General features: G+C 36.9%; 2 protein-coding genes across 7 annotated transcripts in view; one reads left to right on the forward strand and one right to left on the reverse strand.

Annotated features, from left to right (window-relative positions):
* LOC134854429 (uncharacterized) overlaps nucleotides 1–19582 on the reverse strand; it is a 227818-nt gene extending 208236 nt beyond the window's left edge. The window contains exon 1 of the mRNA XM_063870676.1: nucleotides 19573–19582. The gene's annotated coding sequence lies outside the window, so the exon portion shown is untranslated. The remainder of the gene's footprint in view (nucleotides 1–19572) is intronic.
* Nucleotides 1–22025, forward strand: part of LOC134854428 (uncharacterized) — a 63834-nt gene extending 41809 nt beyond the window's left edge. For all 6 annotated transcript variants that reach the window (XM_063870671.1, XM_063870675.1, XM_063870670.1 and 3 more), the window contains 6 exons: nucleotides 3648–3866; nucleotides 15517–15775; nucleotides 15988–16352; nucleotides 16815–16891; nucleotides 19658–20055; nucleotides 20685–22025. In XM_063870671.1, the coding sequence (XP_063726741.1) occupies nucleotides 3648–3866; nucleotides 15517–15775; nucleotides 15988–16352; nucleotides 16815–16891; nucleotides 19658–20055; nucleotides 20685–20989 (1623 nt within the window). In that variant the 3' untranslated portion in view covers nucleotides 20990–22025. The remainder of the gene's footprint in view (nucleotides 1–3647; nucleotides 3867–15516; nucleotides 15776–15987; nucleotides 16353–16814; nucleotides 16892–19657; nucleotides 20056–20684) is intronic.
* The last annotated feature ends 368 nt before the right edge of the window (nucleotides 22026–22393 follow it).

Consider the following 22393-nt stretch of genomic DNA (forward strand, 5'->3'; position numbering starts at 1 on the left):
TGCAACATGTCAAAGTTTCCTATTTTTTGTAGAATGGACAAAGTGAATCAGGTAAAAAATGCTAGAACGAGGGATAATTTCAATTAAAAAGTATAGTTAAAATATTGTTAAAATTGTTGTAGAATTAAATTTAGGGCGTAATCTTCTCATCAAAATTCAAAATTGAGACGCGTTTTTCTCGATACTGAGAAACCATTTGTGATGTTTTAAGAATCCTAATTGCGACCAATAGGGTTTCCATATGACACCACATTGGAAGTCCGATGAGCTGAACTTATGCTGTAATGTCAGTGACGTGATCAGTACAAAAAATGAATTTTTTGCAATCATTGCTCAGTAAATTATGAAGCTTACAACGTGCCAATTTGAGATAGTTGGTGTGCGCTAGATTTCTATTAAAGTATGGCGTACACGCTGATTTCATCTGGCACAGAAAATATTCCACAGTGATTTGCGGCAAACTACTTGAAGTAACCTATGTGTTGCAAGATGCAAACTGTTTAAATTTCTTCTTGGCATTGCTTGGGGCAAGAATTTCAAAAATGGAATCAATTTTATTTTGAAAGTTTCATCAAATTTTCAAACAATGTTTTAATTCATTAGGCAAAAAGGCAATTATAACATTTAAGGCTTCGCATGGTACGAATAGTCCTAATTTTTGTTCCGACTTTCAGTCAATTTTCGGCGATCGATATATTAGTTTTTGACAAAAATTTTTTATGCCCCGTTGAAGATATTCACTCTGGAATCAAATATAAAAAGATATTTTACCTCCGATTGTTTTTTGCGAAGTTCTGGTAGTTTGAAAATGCCATTCAGTTCTGGATGCCATTCAGTGTGCATAAATTATTTTTTGTAAAAATTGACCCTAAAATTTTGAATGATTTGATTTTTTTGAAGATGTTTCCACAATTGCAATTTCAAATACAAAAAACATTATTTATGTCTAGTAAACAATCAGTTGAATCAATTCAGCAAGCCGTCATTCAATTTGGAATGATTTCTGTTGCGGATTAATTTGCCGCCTTTGCTGCAGATAAATAGAAAGCTCTTAATTTAGCTCACTTTAATTATCCCAAATTGGTGGTTTTCAAACCTATAATTTTGGAAAATTTGATTTCAGTTGCTTTTTTACTTTGGGGCTAAGGGCAACAATTTTTTCAGATGACGTTGAAAATTCCGTAAAGAACCGTTTGTTAAAAACTGGAAATTTGTCTCAAGAAAAAACCTCAAGCTTAAATATCCCGTCACTTTTTTCGATGGTGGGTGCAAAAACTGAAACTGGCGTGAATATTTGGCACTTTAGTTTTAAGCCGGATTAGCAATTTGGCTGCATCATTTTGCGCCACTTGCTAGCTAAAGACAAAGATGTTTGAAATTACATGAGTGATGGAGTGGATTTGATTTTGTTGCCATCTCTCAACCTAATGACATGCAATAGAAACTGAATGCAGTCCATCTGCCTATATGGCAAACACCCGGGGAGGAAGGGAAAGGATAGGCGAAAGAACGATAGAGGGAAGGGAGAGAGATAGATGGGAGATATTTGAGATAGATCCCACCCCTAAGTCGCCCAAAGGCCACCTTACATTCATTATACCAACCCATACCACCACACATACCAATCACATGCCTCCAACCCCTAGACCAATCTACTAGCCGAATATTCAGCTGGCCCACTTAACTATTTCGCTAAACTCAAGTTCGAAAAATTGAAGTTTAAAAAACTGATTTTTTCAGAAAATTTAATTGATTTCGAAAAAAAATGACCCTTTAATTTCAAAAAATTGAATGGACAAGTTCAAAAAAAATTATTTACCAAAAATTTTTTGGACTTAAATTAATGTGAATTGTTTTTTGAAAACCGAAGAATTTCAATCTTAAATGTAGAATTAATAAAGGAACTAGAAGTGTTCGGCTAAATAGAAGGTCAGCCTTCGTCTCTTGTCTTCTCTCTTTGTTAGCTCCAATGGATCTTGCTTTGATATGATGCCGCCCTTTGGGACTAGATGCACTGCTGTCATGCACTGTCAGTTACGATTCTAATTGTCCAAATTACACACGACATCATCAACCCAACTCCCCCAAGAGACTTGAATTAAACAGCCCCTCCCCTTTTCACAAGCCCCTCTTAGCTATACTGCTGCGGAGTCCAACCCCCGACCCGATCCGACAAATAAAAGCGCCCCCTTGCTGTTTTCTTTTTTCAATCCTATACTATAATGCAAATCCCTAAAGAGGTATTTGAGTCACAACTCAACGTGTCATGTGTAAAAATGATTGAAAGTGGCTCTTTCTATTATCAGAATTGATGCTAAGTTTATTCAAAAATAGAACAAAGAAGTATCCTTGCATTCAATTATTTTCATTGCAAGATGATTTGGGAATCGAATCGATCTTTACTTGCAAATCTATTCCTATTTTTTCGAACTTGAGAAAATGGAAAAATTGTTTGTCGGTTTAAAATCGTTCGCATTTTTTACTCAAAAACTGTTTAGTAAATAGGTCGACAACTGTTGGTCTGATATTTTCGGCTCATTGACCCCATTAGACATTTAGGTTTTGAAGATGATTGGGGGGACGGGGGAGGGGGTTGGGAGATTTGATGTGATATGCATATTCATATAGGCTCAACTTTTCTTCTGTTCTGTGCTGTCTCACTTTGTGTAATGAAGCACTGGAGAATAATAGTAGTAAGGAACGGGGGGACATCAGCATAGTCTAATTGGAAAAGTATCCTGGGGAAAGGAATATCCCTCAATTAAAATGGAAATTAATTCAATGCCTATTTTATATTTTAATCCCAATTACCCATACAAAGCACCACATCTCATATAACGCTACCCACACTCAAAAGAATCCAACCCCCCACCCAATATTCACATAACCCCAGCCCTGTCAGGGTATTGTCGATTGCATATGCCCTACCTACAATTTATGTCTCGCAGTAATTTTCATAATTTTTATTGTACATTTTTACTTTTTTGTCAGTAATTTCCTACATTTTCCCATTAATTTCCCAGCGAAGCTCTTAATTTAGAGACTCCTTTGTTTCAAGCGTGTGTGGGGTTTCTAGTCGCTCTTAAATTCTGAAATGGGGATTAAGTGTCCGGTTCGTGTTTCAAATTAGCCTCTTGCTAATTCCAAACTGACCCCAACAAGTCCTAATTGGTTTGAGTTTGTGTCATCAGCAGAGAAAGGAGGCTGGCAGAATTCCCGCGGGTGTTGTGCTGATCTGCTCTAATTTTTATCTATAAAATGCATCACCCGTCGCAATTCATTCAATCATGGTAGCATGGCGCCCGAATAGAATATTCTAAAATTGAAATATCCTTTCAATTTGTTTTCGAATGTCAGTCTGACAATTTTTCCTATTTAATTTTGCGCTAAATCGGGAGGAAACATGACGAATAAAATGAAATTGTGTGTTTGAAAATGACCGCAGTGCTAACGTGCTTCTGACGATCAAAATAACGAAAAATGCCAAAAAAAATTGATCAGAATCAAGAGTGGCCAAAACAACTTTTTAAACACGAACTGTGCACATTGATAATTAATATTGTAACTTGATTAGTGTTTATATTTTAAATCAAGTTTGAAAAATATAGCTTCTCTGATATTTATTTTTATGTGTATGTGTGTTCCAGATGATCCGGGCAATTCAAGTGTTGCGCATCCACCTTCTGGAGTTAGAAAAGGTCAATGAACTGTGTAAGGACTTCTGCCAGAGGTACATCGCCTGTCTCAAGAACAAGATGCAGAGCGACACACTGTTGGGCTGTGGGGCCGCCGGCACTCCCGGAGGAGCTCTCTCCCCCACCTCACTACACCACCAGTATCCCCTCTCCGACAGCCCCAACTCACAGGTTAGTCACATCTACCATGTAGATGTCAAACAAGAGGTTGCAGGATCCAATCCAGCTGATGTCATATTTTTGAACTTTTTTCATGTCTTTATTTGGGAAATGTTGCCTGTTAGACTGCAAACTGGTGCGTTTTTTTCAATTTTTATTCAGTTAACTGGTATTGTTCTAATTCATTGTTCGGCTTTCTTTTCATCTATTTTTATTCAATTTGGTCAGATTTTTCCCGTCTTTTTTGAACATATTGGCGAGTTTTGCACAGCTGAGTTTTAAAAGCTCTGTTTATTGGCATTTCTGAAACTCAATATTAGTCAATTTGTTTGTCACTAAGCGGATAACTGAATTAAGTGACTGTTTATTGAATTCCGTTGCGCCAGCTAGTCCGAGCAAATAATCGGAAGCGAGTCTCAATAATGCAAAATATTGTTTTTTCTTCGGGCTTATTTGACTTTTGTGCTCTCCGCCGGGCATTCAATGCATAAACATTGCTTATAACTCAAATTGAGTTTAATAAGCCATATTGTTCCGAGCTTGACAGTTTGGCTTTGTTTATTAAAACGTCAGAACGCAACTGTTTTTGTGTATTCAAATTGCGCTTAATAATAAATCAAAAGCCAAAATAAATAAATTTTCAACATTTTTTAATACTAATTGACCGAACGATTTGCGTAAAATGTTAGTAAATAGGTAGTTTTCACCCAAAAATATGACATGCTCCGAATTTTTATTGGCTGTTCTCAAATTTTTTCGTTCAAAAATTGGCAGATTTTTCTCTGAAAATATATTCAAATTAACTAGCTGATCGCTGATCTCATTTCTTATCAAATTTTCGATTATTTCTGTTAATTTTTTTTGTTTGACATTTTGTTTGACAATTAAAAAAAAATGAAAATTTCGAAAATTTTTCGAAATTTTCTCTGGCCTTTTTAGGTCGACCAAATTGATTTTCATCGTTCTCCGAAAACACTAAAAAGACGCTCCCACCTCAAAATGAGTAAATGTGGCGCCATGAGTAAATGTGTCTATTGGTTCAAAATGGATACCGTTAAATAGTACTAAAAGATGATCCTTCGGGCGGTGAGGGGGTCAAATATCTGACAAGTTATGCGCCCTCCCCCCGTAAATCCGCCCTTTTATTGGACAATCTTTACTGACAAAATGTGAACACAATCGATTGACCAGAACTGTTGGTAATAATTGATTTACGACTAGAGTGGATCTTCTTTTATGACTAGTTAGCGATCTGTCCTTCTTTGTCCTGTTGAAATATTACGAGTATATATAACTGACTGCGAGTGTCGCTGGCGTGATTTAGAATAACAGTCTGTGCTTTCATAAACCTGTTCACATTTGTTATTTGTCGTAATCTTTAAAACGTCACTGAATGGTTTTAAGCTTGGATCTTGTGCACTAGACCGAATTGACAGTTCAGCGAATGAATGATGGTGTCATAATTCTTCTATCATAATACAAACCATTTGATAGAAAATTCTCAGTTTTTGCTCCTATATTTTTCATGTTTCGCTTTTTGCTCGATACGATACGCTTTACTACATATTTTTAAGTAGATTTGTTTTTTACTGCAAATTTTGGTTCTGTTGTGATTGGTAGTCTAAAGCAAATACCCGATATGAGAAACTGTTTCGAACATCCGAACTTTCATCAAAATTACCTTATTATATAAAAATTTCGGATTTTTTAAATGGTGGTTAAATGGGGGTTAAAGCCATAAGAACTCCCAGTTACCTTTGCCTAGTAAAGCTGTTTTTCGGATGTTTGCACCAGTTTTTCTTTTTTCGGTTGTTTGACCTATCGGTTGCTTGCACGATGCCCTGTAACTGTTATGTCAGTCATTGGAATGGTACAAAATTTATTTGTAAGCTCTCATTTAGTACTTAACTGCAGCAGTTTTGACTTAAAGACGTCTAGTGTATCTGGGGGTGTTTGTTGGCCGAATAGATCGAAGATGTTGATTTGCGATATGTGGGTAAACTTTGCCCAGTCACTAATCAACCAGAACGTTTTCAGTCAGTTTAAGAGATCCGCCCCTCAAATCAGGCTGAACAAATGCTATTTCGGCTGAAGTTTAATTGCGTTCACAGAGCATGCTTAACTTGGTTGCAATCCTCAACTGTTTAAGCTCCATTAATTTCAATATTTTGATGAGCAATTTTTTTAAAAATGTTTTGGACAATGTATGAGATTTTTTTGGAATGTCCTTTAGCACCATTTGAGTTGGCACTCAATTTCAACCGAAGATTCTTAATAGGTGCCACATTTTAGCTGTAAAAAAGAATTTGTTAATGATTATTTTTTAGTGCAAACCAGATGATTTAGTTCTTTCTGGAGCTAACGAGCTAAAAACGACCTTGTATTCTTCGTGTCAATGTAGTCTTTTTTATTTATTTAACTCTATTCAACTTCTTGCTGGAAGCTTTACAAGCTTCAGAACTGACTCTCAAAATCAACATAAGTAAGCCAAGCAATCTTTCGAGACATGCGCAGTAAACCTTGGGTTTAGATTTAGGTTCTGTTTCTGGCTTAACTGGCTTCTACTATTTCTCTGGCTTCTTTTCACTCTTTGAATTAAGTTACCGTCCCTAAATTTCGTCTCTAGGCTGTCCAGTTTGTTGTAGTTTGAGAAAACAACAACTTGTCATTTATAAAGTCACGACTTGCAGTTCGCATATATGAACTCGTTTTATTCCGCAACTGTTTCAATCATTCCAAATTCACCCGCCATTTTCCCCGTTTGTTGGACGACAGGAAAAACTAGGACAGGGCAATAAAACGTTAATTTATTCAACTAGTTATAACCCAACTGCTAACTTGCTTTATAACCTGCCCCGAATGACTTTATGAGCTGTGAACTATGTTCGGAGCTTCACAGAGTCGAAGCTAGATAGAGCCGACAAAGAAAAGGAAACTTAAGTTTTAAAAAAGTTATTTTTTTTTTTCACATTAAATATAATCACAAAGCTCCCAAAACATTTTTGGACAAAAAAGCTTCAATGATTTTAAGGTTTATGAAATTTTTCCTTGCGTCTTATTGCAAAAAAATGGTTTGTTGATTTCGAAAACTTTTTTTTCAAAGCAATTTTCAAACTTTTTCAAAACAATTTTCAATTTTTTTTTGTTCAAAAATACTTTGCTTTTGGGTAAACTAACTTGCGGCAATTTGTAATGGTATGAATAAGTGTTTTGAGTCTGGTGTTTGGGTTGGGATTGGACCTGGGAGGAAACTAGGAAATAGTGACGCTTATCAGTCTTCCACTTTACGACCAGCAGTCCTGACTCGGTTATAGTACTAACTAGTGTGTTATTGTTGACTAAGAAGTTATAACAGTCGAAGTGTGTCCTGCTCTAATCACAGTAAACCCGCTGAGGGGGCAAAAAGACCTTAATAGAGCCCTACCCTCTGCTCTCGAGTAAGGACCAGGAATCTGAATAACCAGACTAACGCGCTATATAAGAAAAATTTTTAGTAGCTAATAGAAAGTCACTCACGCGAATTAACAACTACCAAATAGCAAACCTACTGGAACTACAGTCTAATTTTCGCTTTCCGAATGATCGTCTTGAGACATTTGCACTCAGAAAGTTTTGGACTCTTTTTTTTTCAAATTGAAAATTCTCTTGAAGCTATCAAAAAATATATGAATCATTCGGACGTTTCTGCACATTAATGCGTATCGTTTTTTCGGCTGCTTGCACTTCCAACTTTAGGTTAGTTATAATGTGATAACCAATAATAGTAAAAGTAGCGAAGTTTGTGCTCTGGAGTTTGGCTCTAGTGTCAATTAAATAGTCAATAGGGTTTATTCCTGACTTCCCCCTACCCTGCTTGATAAGATATCTGAACTCATTTTTGTTGGTCGACTGAAACTATCCAATATTTAGTTTTGTTCACGCTTCGGTTTTTCTATCTATGTAACAAGCAAAAACCATTTAGCCGATTTCTCAATAGGTCTAATGAGTGAAGTTATTCGGTGTGAGCTGTATTGCAATACTTTCAACTTTGAAGAACATTTTTCATAATTCTGCGATTATTGCGCAGTGTATGATCATCCCGTATATTTTTTTCTGACCCTTTTTGTTCCAAAAATGCAATTGATTTAAGTTTTTTTGACATGATAAATTGTCGGTGTTTTGAACGGTGCTTCGCGGATAGGCCATAAATATATTCCATATGACCCTATCTTCAATCTATTTTTGCTCCGCCCTTTCTAGACTTGGATTTGGATTTCTCATGTTTTTCTAGGATTTTTATTCTGCCGTGAATGGATTTGAATTTCGAAAGCTTCTCAGTTGGAATTTTGTCAAAAAACGTTTCTCAAAAGTATTATTGCAAATCCGGTTAGCTTTTGCGACAACGTCAGTGTTTTAACAGTTTTGATAACTTTATTTTTGATCACGTGGTGAATCTTCTCTAAAAATGCATTTTAATCTTTCGTAATATTTTAAGAGCTTCCGTTACAATATACATTAGCACCTTATGATCTGAAATTTAAGTTTTAAGAAAATTCTAATATTAAAGATCTACTGAAACGAAGCTTTTGACCCCCGTAGGTATAGTAGGTTTTGGTGATAGTTAGTTATTTTTCCATAGTTAATTCCAGAACTGATCCTGCGTTTTCACAACATTTGCGTCTTTTCTGTATTCATGAGTGAATTTGGTATTAGGGAAGCGTCCCTTTTTGAATGGTGTTTTGTCTGATTGTGTCTTGTTTGTGGTGGTTGCATGGGTTGCTTGTGTTTCTACATACTATTCAGTTGGTCTCGTTAGAAAAGTTCCAACTTGGAGCTGTCATAAAGAGTGAATAAAAATGTCAAACTTAATTGGGCTTCTGTTCCAACACCAATCGCGGTCGAACTTTTTATAACTTAGTTATAAGTTTAATATTTAATCAAAACAAATTTATATGGGTCTTCAGTTCAATTTTCAGCTCAATCGCAAAGTTTTTCCGACTTGCTCGTTTATGTGCGACCTTAGGATCTCGGTTGATGTAATTCGTAACATGCAAGATTTGATATAAAAGTTATAGCAGTCAATTTATATAAACGTGAAGTATTGGCAGTCTAGATTCATCTGATTATTTTTCGATTCCGATGCGGTACGTTATTTGAGGAGCGACCGTAGACATTTTTCTTTCTCAGGTGAAACTAGTTAGTAGGGTGGGGGGGGGGGGGGGGTAGTTCCATTGCACAATCAAAGAGTATATGGTTTTAAGATACGCTGTGATAGAGAGCAATATAGTTGGACTAGGCGTTCCCTCCCTCCCCTGCACTTGCTCTTTTTTTCTTTCTCTAGTATGATTAGCAATTTAGTGGGTGGACCACACTTCAATCGCTGAGGGGTGGACGCCCCTTCTCAAAATCACAGACCAGCTAATCTTTCTTCCTTTTCACCCCCTTTACTTTGACACCACTGGGTCCAAAAACGCATAGATAGACGGATAGATAGATGCAGTCACACAAGCGAAGTCAAGTTCACTTAACTCATCATGCGCCTATGATAACGGGTGGTATATACTATGTGGAGGTCTATTGCAACTGTTAATGGTTAGATAGCTTATATCAGGTGATGATATTTATAAGCGTTGACCGAATGGTTGTGATAAGTAATGGAGTTAATAAAAGTGGCTCGAGGGTTATTAACTAGTTAGAATGATGGGGCACTGCAGTGTCTGTGAAGTGGCCATGCAATTGACACCTCGGCTAATTAATGAGTCGCTTCACTGCATGCAATCAAAGCTTCAAAGGATTCTTTTAAACACGCTCAGTCAGCACACATCAACTTTACATGTGTCTCACTCTGCGCACATCAACTTAACATGTGTCTTAGCCGAATCAAACCGTCGTAGATTTTTTTTACGACCGAAGCAAAACGTTTTTTTTCTTTAAAAAAAAAATTGTACGATTCTGTAATTGATCTTTTTTCAAAATTTTGTCTGGGCCTTAATTATTAGGCTTAGAGAGCATTCTTTGCTTAATTGTTCTTTGGGGTGATATTAATTCGCAAATGGGCACTGGTCAAGATTGGAATTGAAATCCTTCTTATCAAAAGGGAGTTGCCCAGTTTTCAAATCATCGTTTTTTTTCTCATAGTAATCAATTTACCCGAAAGCTAAATTTGGCGAACTTTGCAACTACTTAAACTTTTAAGTTAACAATATTTCGCTATCGCATGGAAATAAGGAAGATTCTATCCGCCTCCCAGTAAAAACAATTTTTAAAAAAAAATTTCGTCTTTTAATTCTATCCGCCTCCCAGTAAAAACAATTTTTTTTGTATTTTTTCTATTTTTAATTCTATCCGCCTCCCAGTAAAAACTATTTTTTTTTGTATTTTTTCTGTTTTTAATTCTATCCGCCTCCCAGTAATTTTTTTCTTTCATTTTTTCTATTTGTTTTTGGTTTGGTTTCATTTTGCATAACGTTCTGCTGATTGACTTTTGTATCACTTGTCTACTTGATGTTCCAATATGGAATCGAAGTGACTTATCCCTTGGCCTGTTATGAACAGCAGATAGACATTAAGTACTGACTAGAATTAGTAGTAGTGATAAGTGGTAATAACTCACCCCTTTACTCTGTTCTTCTGCTTTGTAGTGAGGAGGGGGGCATTTATCATTTCTTTCATTGGTTTGAGGAGTGTCCGTTACATTCCCTCGACTAATCACCCACCCATTAAATCTCTCTCTTTCTCATCTTTTTCTTAACTCTTTTAATTGGCACTTTTACGATACCAGATAGATGTAAATGCAGTCACTTACTTGTGAAGTCAAGTTCAAGTCACAGCAGCTATCTTTTAAGTTAGGATGAAGTTTATATAAGTTGTCGGATCTTGTTAACTACCCCCCCCCCTTTATGGCAATATGGGGGGATAGTTAATAAGGTACAAAATTCGTATATGCTTAACTGTTCCATTCTTTCTTTATGGGGGGGGGGGGGGTATTTGTTACAAGGTATCGTAGGGGGGAAATAGTTAACAAGATCCAAGTTGTCTTTGAATCATTTTGTATTGGACGGACTACATTTTGAAAAAAATCTTGACCTTTTTCCAGAATCCAAAAAGTGACGGCAAATTCTGTTAAGATGGCTTTGCTTTTACGTCATGGAACTATATTCATATGGTAAATTTTTCTTCGAAATGTGTTTTTTAAAGAGGCTACCGAACAATTTCAGTTTTATTAGAAAAATGTTGTTCATAAAACAGAAAGATGTCGTGCCTGATGCACTGCTTGCTTGTACTTCCTTGATATATCATTCAAAATCCAAACAAAAATTGCAAAATTTTTCTGAGCTCCCCCCTCTCTCTTTCTCTCTCTTTTCCTTCTCCCTCTCTCTCTCTCTCTCTCTCTTCCTAAGTACTACGTTGGTGGCATGTAAAAAAATTTGAGACTTCGGCATCAGCGATTAACACACGTTTGCTCGCAACCTGAACTACTGGCTTTATATTTTATACTACTACTAAATTTAGTATCTGTCCATCCTATGCCCCCAAAACCTACTTTTGCCCTGAAAACCTTGAATTTTTCCCCTCTCTCTCTCTCTTTTCTCTTTAGTAGTCCTTATCATTCAGATTAGATTGCAGCAACTGATCTGTGTATATGGGAAGTGTATATCCATATGATGTGTCCATAAAATGTCTTCCCTCCCTCCCTCCCAGCCCAACCCAACCCTCCATCCCCCATCCACCCATACCCTACCCTACACCCTCTCTATCTCTCGTTCTCTCTTGCCCTACTTACTAACTAATGTTGCTACCCTGCCAACTGGGTATTACGTTGTCTCTCCCTCTCTCTCCCTTTTTCCATCTCATCCATGACACCCCGAGGTCCGCCCCTTTTTAGCCCCACCCACATATGCTGCAACGGGCACAGAACCGATGGTCCAATGAGCCGATAACAAAATATTATATATGTATCAATATAGTATCTTGTTAGAACAATTAATTTAAGTACGTGTGCTCAATTTATAAAAATTCCAATATTGCTTAATTTTTAAAATTTTGAAACATTTTTCCGAGTTTTTTGAGTTTTTATAAATTTAGTCACCAACTTCATTCATTTTTTTGCACACTCGCCCACTCAGCGTGTTGAAGTGGGACGAATATTTGGGCAATAAATGATTCTTCGATTGTTTTTTGCCCTAGTTTATAGGCCCTAATGTTTCACGCCCAATTGATATGCTGAGGGATCTATCCATCCATTGATGACAAGGACTGCCCATGTAATCAATTTCACCCGCAGCCTACGGCCATCAAATCTCCAATTGGCATCATATAACTTGCCATACAATACCATACCATAGTAGCTAAACACTGCTATATAGATACTGATGGATGGATGGATGTTTGCTGTCTTATCCTGAATTTCGAATTTATCTCTAGGCTAGGTTGAGTAAAACATGGGAATGTTTTAATCTAGATCACTCAAATCATTAAAAGTTCCTAACGGCTAGAATTTTAATCTCAACAAATTGTCCTAATAGTTGTCCTGCATGCATTTATGCTTTTAAAAATGTCGTTTTTAGCCAAAATACTTTAAAAAAATTAGTCTTAGTTGCAATATTTCATTAAGAAATTTCGACAGATATTTTAATACCATTTCAAAAATTTTGCTTTTTTGATTTTTTCCTCATTTTTTGTGAATTTTTGTAAATCCGAGGCATCTTTGTCATTTTTTGTAATGGCGTTTTTAATATTTCTGTATGAGAATTACTCAATTATTAATTCATCGAGTGTCAATAAAACATCTGAGAAAGTTTCGTTGTTTCACTTTTATGCCATTACTGCATTTTTGTACACTTCTCAGAAGAGCCGACAGAACTCAATCGAGACGCCATGCGCGCAGTTTAAAAGCATCATCGAACCCCTCCACATTTTGAACCCCGACATTCACCCCCTCTTAAGGATCTCAGAGACCTCTTTGGGTCTCTATAAGACCCCCTGTTTGTTGTGAGTTTGTTAATATATTTACACTGTCTCGGCGCCTATGTTTGTGTCATGAATGATTGATTGGACTAATGTTGATTGTTGTTTGTTTTCTCCGACCTTGTTTACTCTTGTTCACCTGATTGTTTGTCTCTCTGTGGAGCATCTCTCTACCTGTGTTTGATGGCACAGGGTGTCATTGTTGATGTCTTGTTTATGGTCACCGCGCCAGTTTCGACACGACGACCGGCTTAACCTGGCCCAGAAAAAAATCAATTCATTGGTTTTTGATTTCAGAACGGATATCAATTTGATTTTCACCAACTTAACTAAAGTTCATCAATGTAGCTGGTTAAAAAGTCGTTCGATGATTAATATTTTTTAAGAGCTTGACCAATTTTTTTCTAAATTTTTCAAGAGATTGTTTAAATTTTTTCGAAATTGGTTTCGCGGACGACAGTCAATTTTCTGTTAGCTTTTGTTTATAATTTGAATGAGTTTTTCGCCCAAAGGTTGTAATTTTTGACCACAGTATGTTTAAAGTTCAATTTATAACTTTGTCTTCCCAGTTAGATTTTTTCCATTGTTGCTTTCACAAAAGCTTTTATGAGAAAAAAAGGAAAAATTGTAGCTAATTTGTCCATTTAGAAACAAACAAGCAAATGGACAGTTAATGACTAGATGGAGTTGGGTTGAAGGGTCAATTGAGCTGAAAAGCAGAAATAAATTTGAATTGCAAGCAGATTTCCATGCATCTCAATTAGCCATTGAAACTGTCCTCCAAATGGAAAAACATCTTCTCAAATCACTTAAGTAGTGAAAACTATTAACTAATTCTCATTACTATTCTCTCTCAACATTGCTAATCTTCACTTCACGCTAATTGAAATTTGTCGCTTCATATTTTCACAGTTTCACTCAAATGGGCCACTTCAGTTTTTAATGACAAAAAAAAATTTTTTTGAATGTTTTTTATGTTCCCAATAAACTTTTGATCGTATTTTTATTTTGTGTTATTTTATTTAAATTATAGCTAAAGTAATTCATTCAATCAGTTTTTCATTAAGAAATAATGTTTTTCAATAAATGGCGATATATCCTGTAACCTCAAATAAACGACAAACAAACAATTTTTGTTTTGCTTTTCAGGCCAATTTCCAGCGAAGATATGATGAATTAGGAAGAGTTCAAAGCTCCTTATATGCCAAAAATCAAAAGGACTATTCAAGTCAACTTAAATGAGCTGTTGATAAACGGCTCAGAACTCTTGAAAACTTGAAAAAAAAACGCCCCAACCCACAACAAAAAAATCTTAAAAAAAAACTTTTTTTTTCGTTTTTAAAATTTTTTTTTTGCAATATAATGGTTGTCGGAATATTCTGTGGTACTAGCATAGCAAGCGTTTTTTTTTTGTTTTGTTCGCATCTGCAGTGATTTTTTTTGTCAATTCTTTTATTTTGTTGTTTTGTATGAGTTACAGTTCCGATGGCATTGTCGGCAGTCTAAACTGTGGCAGGTTGCTTTGTGTCTTGTCGAACTGTAACACATCAACATGCAGTGAGTGTGATGATGTGATGTCTTTGAAGTGCGGATTGGGGTGACCTGTTAAACTTGGTGTTCTCTATTCTCTTATGTGTGTCATTAGAGATCTGCGCTCTTCTTTTTAATAAACAACAGATTAGAAGTCTCAGATTTAAACAGTGTTTAAATGTCACACATACTGTGGACTGTGGCCATGTCCAAACAAGTCAACTCAACCAACTGCCATTAAGTCATGTCTAAGTCGACATATAATCTCAACTTCATCTCCATCATCTTCAAAAATCATGAAAAAATATGAGGAAAAATAAAAAATGAGTTTTATGTAGTTCAAAAAAAAACATTTTTTTTTTCATTTTTATAAATTTTTCCCTAATTTTTAAAAAGATAGGATGATATTTTGGTTATATTTTTTGCTTTAGCTCAATGAGTTTGAAGGAATTTATAATCTTAAATGATGAAATCTCAATTTTTGACAAAAGTTTTTTGATCGATTTTTTTTCGGAACTACAGTTAATGCGCAAAATTATTCGACATTTATTTTGATCAAGTGATTTTTTTTTCGTGCGACTCACTTTGCAAATTTAGCGTTGTTGGATTTCGCCAGCTGTCCAGGTGTCAAATAAATCACTCAGTCCATATTGTAAACTAATTCAGTCTCCACTTTTATGGACAGGGGCATACACACAAGGCCATAAACATGAATTCCACAGTCATAACGAAGGGATAAAACTAAGAACAATTAAGTGACTTGTGAATTATTTAATCAGTTTTAAAATCCAACGATGGATGTTTGATAGTAAACAGAATGACGCATCACTTCAAAAAGGAAACATGAAGTTTTTCTGACAGGGTTGTAATCCCAGAATAAAACAGTCTAGGCATGTTAAACATCCTCCAAATTAAAACAATTTTAGAATTTACGATCGAAATAGACCATAAAATATTTCGCTTTTCTTGTCTTTTTTATTAGTATGAAAAATAGGTTTTTTCAAATGTGGTTGAATTTATAAAAATATTCCGTTACTTTCGTTACGAAAGTCGGAACAATTATTTTGGAAAAAACACTAGAATTGGCGAACTAATGAATCAAATACTCAAAAAATGACAGCTTCGAAGTTAAATATTGTGTGGTTTTAGCTAATAATTTGTAATCTGAGGGCTTTTTCTGTTTCAGCTGCAACTGAGCAATTGTGGTCTGGGAGTTAATGTATCACACCACAATGCCTTATCCAACACCCCTTCAGGTGGACCCCACCTCTCCTCCGCCCAACTGCAGCAACAACAGGGGGGTGGGGGTCAGCAGCAGGGTCACCTAAGCACTGCCTCCTCCGCTGCTTCGGCTGCCGCCATGCACGCCGCTCTCTACCCCCAACTCAGCATGTTTCCCGGAATGGCCGCCGCTGCTGCCGCCGCCTCCGCCGCAAACTTTCCAGGTCACTTAATTTCCCCTCCCCCCCCCAAAAAATTGCTTCAAACCGAATCAAAATTCACGGAAGACGTCTTTTTGTGACCAATCAATTGTCTGAATTGACTGTTTTATACTTATTTCACATTCATTTTTTGATATTGATCAAAGCGTTTCTGAGAATTTAAATTAGGTTTAACTTTGGGATAATTTTTTAAATTTTTTCTTATTCTGTTCCAGGGTACCACTCACCCCAAGGTCACGCGCCCCCGCCAGGCACACCCCACTCGCACCCCCATCCAGGGTCCAATCTGCACAATGGGGGTCCGGGCGGGATGCTATCAGGGTCCACCCCCATATCCCAAGTTGGACTCCAACATCCTCACCATCACGGGGTCATGAATGGGGGAGCACCTCCGGGAGTGTCGCCCCTACATCCCCACCACCCCCATCATCACCTGTTGGGGGGCATGGGGGGTGTGGGGATGGGGGTTGGGGGTCACCAGGAGATGAACCCGGACGGGTCGTTCAAGAAGACGAAACGGGGCGTGTTGCCGAAACACGCGACCCAGATCATGCGTCAGTGGCTTTTTCAACATATTGTAGTAAGTATCATAATTAATATACATTATGTATTCGCATTAAGTCTCTGTACTTGCGTTTAATTAACTATTTATAATGTTTTATGGGTGTTTTTAACTATTTCCTCTTTTGCAAAAAAGGAAAAATTTCATTACAAGGTACAAAATTAGTATATGCTTAAACCAGGGGAGGATCTAGGTCTTTCTCGAGGGGGGATTTTTAAAAAATTCGAAATTTTTGTCGATAATTTTTTTAAATCGACTAAATAGAATTTCTGAGTTGTCCCAAATCACTATAAAGACCTTATTTTGACAAATAGTTTGCGCCGCAGGCAAACTTTTGAAAAAAAAACCAGGCCAAAAAAGGCGGTTTCAGTTATTATGTTACCAGAGGATGTTGGATAAGTAAAGAAATCTTATTACATTGGAGGAGCTATACTGATGGAGCTATGTTTCTTTTTGTAATATGAGTGTGATTGTGTTTAGCACCCATATCCGACGGAGGACGAAAAGCGACAGATCGCAGTCCAGACTAACCTCACTCTCCTACAGGTCAACAACTGGTCAGTATCCTCTCTCTATTTTTATGATCACAATTCACCTCTAAAATACACCACCACCCCCCCCCCCCCCGCCACCCGCCCCAGCCTCGAACATAATTTATTAAATTATATTCCTAAGTTAAGATATAGAAGAGCTAACATGCAGCTAATGTTCATAGTTTGAAGGCCATTCCATTCGGCTCTTTAACTGTTAAGCATCACCATCGCAAAAAATGATTTTGCGCGTGAGTGAACCAAATACATGCTAAATTTCAAAACAATCGGGCAATGTTAACCAATTGGTAAAAAGTTCCAAGTTCCAATTGGTAAAAATCACAAGTGGGCAAACAGTGAAAAAGGCAAGCCCGTTAAAGGGAAATTGTCCCCATGCAAGGTGTTCAGTTCTGTGCGAGTCAAAGCTGTTGTGTTTTTTTAAGGTTTTTAAAACAATTTTCTAAGGTATGGCAAAATTGGTTCACCTTTTACTCAATGAGTATCGATCAATATTTGTTGCTCAAAAAACGACCGCCTTATTAACAATTTAACTGCAATTTTTTATGTTGGAATTCAGTTTCAAATATAAGAGTAATATTTGGAGATCATTTCTTTTGTTTCTTTTGTTGAATGCGAGAATGTTTTTCACATTTTTCTAAAATTCCAAGAAATAAGCATCGTTTCAAAATTCCAATAGTCAAATTATCTGGGCTATTGCTGACATCTATCATGAAATATGACACCAATTAGTTCTAATCTCATTCGATTATCTTTTTTTTATTTGTCAAAATACATGTGGGAACCATCAAATCAATACAAATCCCTTTTGTCTGCGTGATTGTGAATTATCAGTGCAGATAATGCGTGGTATAAATTATAAATATGATATAATATCCCTGCTAGTTAGTAAGACAGGGAGTGAGGATGGAGGTGGTAAAAGTGTCTGGTTATGGCCCATATGTAATTTAGAACCCCCCCCCCCCACGACTGTTGGCTGACACCTCTACTACTGGTGATGGCAGGGCAGTTATAACTGCAGTTATATCTTCTAGTTATGACATGACTTCCCTCATTTCGCCCCCACTAGTTATGGCTCATCTGTATTCCGATCACCACCCCTATTTGCATATTACACCAATAGCCACCAAAATACCTGACCAGGATAGCCCCCACCCCTCCCCCAAATCTCCCTCCAATCCTTATATCTGTCAGCGAGATGACAATCCAACTTGATTTTTCCACATTTTTAAGCTTTTTGTCGGGATTATATTTAATGCTCCGATTCCTCGCAATCTAGTTCTTTTTTAATCATGGGCTGCAAAAACTTTATGAAAAAAATGCCAAATAAATAAAAATTAATGAGTGTTAGAATTTTTCAAGTGCTCATTTTTTTCATAATTTGGGACATTTTATATTTTCATTAGGCGGCAGTACAAACAATTAAAAAAGTACTTGTGGGGTTTTCTACGCTCAGCTATGAGTCAATTTTAAACCGGTGACATCTTCTTTCTCTTTTTTGTCCGTCGGCTCAAAAATGAGACTCTAATTGAAGAATATTACTGCGGAACAAAATACGGAACAGAACAGGCTCGAATTCGGACCCCACACCTGAAAAGGAAGTTGGATTGAATTTTATTAGGCCAGAAATAACAAAACTCGTTTTCCTCTTCCCATTAAATCTAATTTTGAGACCTCCTGTTGGTTCTTCTACATAAGTGTACACGTTTTTGTCTCTACTCGAGGTTAGGAGATCAGGTCCCGATTATGTTGAGCAAAGGTGGCTTTTTCGCACGGGAGCAATTGTGAAATGAATAAATTATGAGCCTAATGCTATTCAAATGCGTGCGAACATCTGTCTGTTTGTTTTATGTACAACGTCGCTTCATAAATACACACTTAGCGACTAATTTTTTCATCCAAAATACACTTTCTCTTATGTCTTTTTTCCATGCTTGATGGAACAGAACAGAACCGCCTATTTAATATTTAGAGACATTATGATAGACTTGCTCAATATTTCAGGCATAGTGTCCAAATAAAAACAGATGTATTAAGCTGGCAATGTTTAATGTTAAATCCAAATATGCAGATTCAATGAATTAATTTTTATGGAGAATTATAAAAATCCAGAGGCTTATCCGCAAAATGTTTTTGTGTTTTTGAGTAGCACTTAAACGTGTCTTTAGTAGGCGGGTGTTTTTTAATATTGTTTTTTTTTCGTTGGCACAAAACTCTTTTCAAATCCTATCCTAATTGTTTAAACATTTCGTTGCTGTTTTAGTCTTCCAAACTAAATAGAGAAGCAATATAACTGAGCAGTACCGCACAAAAGAGGAAAAACCAGAATATCCCGGGAATAATCGGGAAAAATAATACCGCGGAAAATTTAATCGGCAGATTTAGTCTGACGTGTTTATATTGAAAATATTTGTCAACCAACTCAATTTCATGCAGAAAAAGCAGAATTTTGCTCCGATCCTTTGACATGAAAACTTTTTTGCTCCCATGATTTGACCTGAAAAAACCCCGCAAATTATGAAATTGTTTTGTGAAAAATGGTCAAATTGTAAATCGATACGTAGAATACTTGAGAAATGACAAGGTTGCAGTTACGAGTATAGTTTTAAAAAGGGAACTTAAAAAATTCATCGATAATTCATCAAAAATTCATCTATACGTACAGCCAGTTTTGAGTACGAATTTAATAAATTTAATAAGGTGATTTAAAGCTGCAATCAGACTTCATACAGGGGCCTTTAGAATTATATACAAGATGTGATTATGTGTGTTCAGGTTTATCAATGCGAGGCGGCGTATCTTGCAGCCCATGTTGGAAGCATCGAACCCAGAGAGTGTGAACAAAACGAAGAAAAACAAAAACAACAACAGACCTACAGCAGTCAACCGATTCTGGCCGGACAACCTGGCCCAAGGCCAGATCACCAACTCCTTCAAAGGCTCAGGCGGAGGGGGAGGGGATGATACTAGTCCACACTCTGACGACAATGAGGGGGAGTCCCCACCCCCACCCAACCACAGTCACGGCCACAGAGGGGCAGAAGAGGGGGGCACTACGGGGTCAGGCAACAACAACAACAACCACCACCATCTGAGTCCGAACAACAGAACGACCCTTGGACACGAGGGAATAGTGATGAACGGGACGAGAGATAACAACTCTATGAACAATTGTAAGTACGAAACACGGAAACACCATATTTTGTGGGCACTAATCGAACTTATAGTCTCAAAGCATGCACGAATACTTGTTTGAAGAGGAATATTACAAGTGAATTTTTGTTTTTCAAATTGATTCGATAGTTGTCAAAATTAGTAGAAAAGTTGACAAAAGGTCTCTATTTTTGAAGGTCGAATATTTGTCAAATTTGAAAACTTTAAAGACTGGTTTAGATGAGTTTGAAATACGAGTGGTACTCAATCGACTGTACAATTTTTGAAGGTAACAAAATGAAAAAGCTGAACAAATAAATCCATCTGAATTATCCAAATAGTCTGCAATTTTGTAACAAAACGCGATTAACTCTTGACTGAATGCAAACTGGCTTTTAAGATATGTTCGAGAAAAAAATGGTTGCTTTGTGCAACTATATTTCTAATTTTCTTCCGCTGTCTGATTTTCTCGGCCGAATTATTTGAACTGGTATCGAAAATCATAAACTGCTCTTCTTAATTAGTAATAACAAATTTGGATTTTGGGGACCACTACATTCTGTATTTAACGGTTCTCTGATGGCATTTATTCCGTTGTAATTAAAAAAAATGGCATTATTGCTCTAATTGGTTGAATTTTTTTTTTCAGTGCAATTATTAAACTCGCCTGGTGCTCTGTCCGACGACTGTAGCGACGATCAGTCGAGTAACGAAGTCACCATAACTCCCCCGCCCCCACCGGGAGGGGGGTTAGGAAACAGTCTCCTCTCAAATGGGGGAGTGAGGGGCGGCGGAGGTCATCCCCATTCCACCTCGACAACAACAGGCGCCTCCCTCTCAGCTGGGGGGTCATTCTTAACCAACGGGTACGACGCCTACTCGGCCGCCGCCTCAGTCGCAAATAGCCAATCACAAGCCGCCTCTCTATTCGCTGCACAAACCTCTGCAATCTGATTGGCTCACAAATTTCTCTCTGCAATGCCAATTACAATTTTGACCAATCACACGCAATGAAGTTGAATAAATTACGAATTGAATTCCGGCCAATCAGAATTCGTCTATTTTTTACTCTCGCGATGCAACATAAGGCCTCTCATTGGCTGACAGGTTCAACCAATCAGAAAGAGACTTGCAAAGCGGGACTAGAATGGTGCAAGAAGCAGGGTAAAAAACAACATGGAAAACAAAGCTTTCAAACCTGGTGGACTGATTAGTAAAACAGCTCTCGTTATAAACTGGTTATAAGTTTTAATGAAACAACAAGGGTCGTATCAGTTTCCGCCGCCTTCATTCAACTGTCGGGGTCGTCACGAGTCATGATCGAAATGTACAGGGTAGAAATAGTACAGTGTCCGAAAAACTATCAACTCAAAACTATTAAATAGTAGTCAATATTTTGTTGCTCATCTTTAAGTGTCTGTTCGTTACTCAACCCCCCCCCCCCTCCCGTCCATTACCCCACAATCCATTCCCCCAGCCTATCCTTATCCTTACTACACTACAAACCCCCCCCCCCCCCCCTGAACCACTAATAAACTTAATATAGTTGCAAATATAGCTCCAGTTTTCTCTTACTGATATCTTTCTAGTTTAGTCTGCAATGTTTAACTCCCGGTTCCAGTTTTGTAGCAGATTTATTTTTCTCCGCTCGATTCAGTTTGGTTTGTGCTACTATTACATGTTGTATTATGGTATCAAATTTTCCTCCTGTCAAAAGTTGCCCTAGTTTTAGTCAATAACTACAAGTTACTCTTTCCTCGTTCCCTAAATAGATATTTGAAATACGATAGATTGTTTGAAATAAACTCATTTCAACGAAGTTCTAGGTTGCATTTGGTTTGTTCTATCTTGATGTTTTACTTTCGTTCAACTGCCCAAAACCCGCAAAAGTTTCGATTGATTTTCGAAATTTAATTTAAAAAATTCAAACAGCTTTGGTGTTTTGGGGTTTCTTTCTTTGATGATATATAATATACTATATGACAATAATTATCTTCTCTGAAAGCTTTGTAATTTTCATGAATTTTCAATGAAAATTTATCTATTTCTAATCCAATTCGTTTTCACCAAGTTATTTTACACCAAGTTATCATTAAATTTTACTCGTCGTTTTTCGGAAAAATTTTGTTTTCGTTTGAACCGTACTGGTCAAAAAGGATGAGAAAAACTCCAAACGCGACATAAACGTCGTGAATCTTCGAAAAAAATTAAACAGTGTCTCGTAGGCATACATAAGGGCGTTTCACGTAGAGTGCTTATACAAAATGCGGAAAAACTTTCTAATTTTCCTTGTGTCTAAACACTCATCGAACAATTGATGGGCCGAAAATGAGCACTTCAATAAAAAAAAACATCTTG

Source organism: Symsagittifera roscoffensis, chromosome 9, assembly GCF_963678635.1.
Source record: "Symsagittifera roscoffensis chromosome 9, txSymRosc1.1, whole genome shotgun sequence".
Classification (NCBI taxonomy): Eukaryota; Metazoa; Xenacoelomorpha; order Acoela; family Convolutidae; genus Symsagittifera; species Symsagittifera roscoffensis.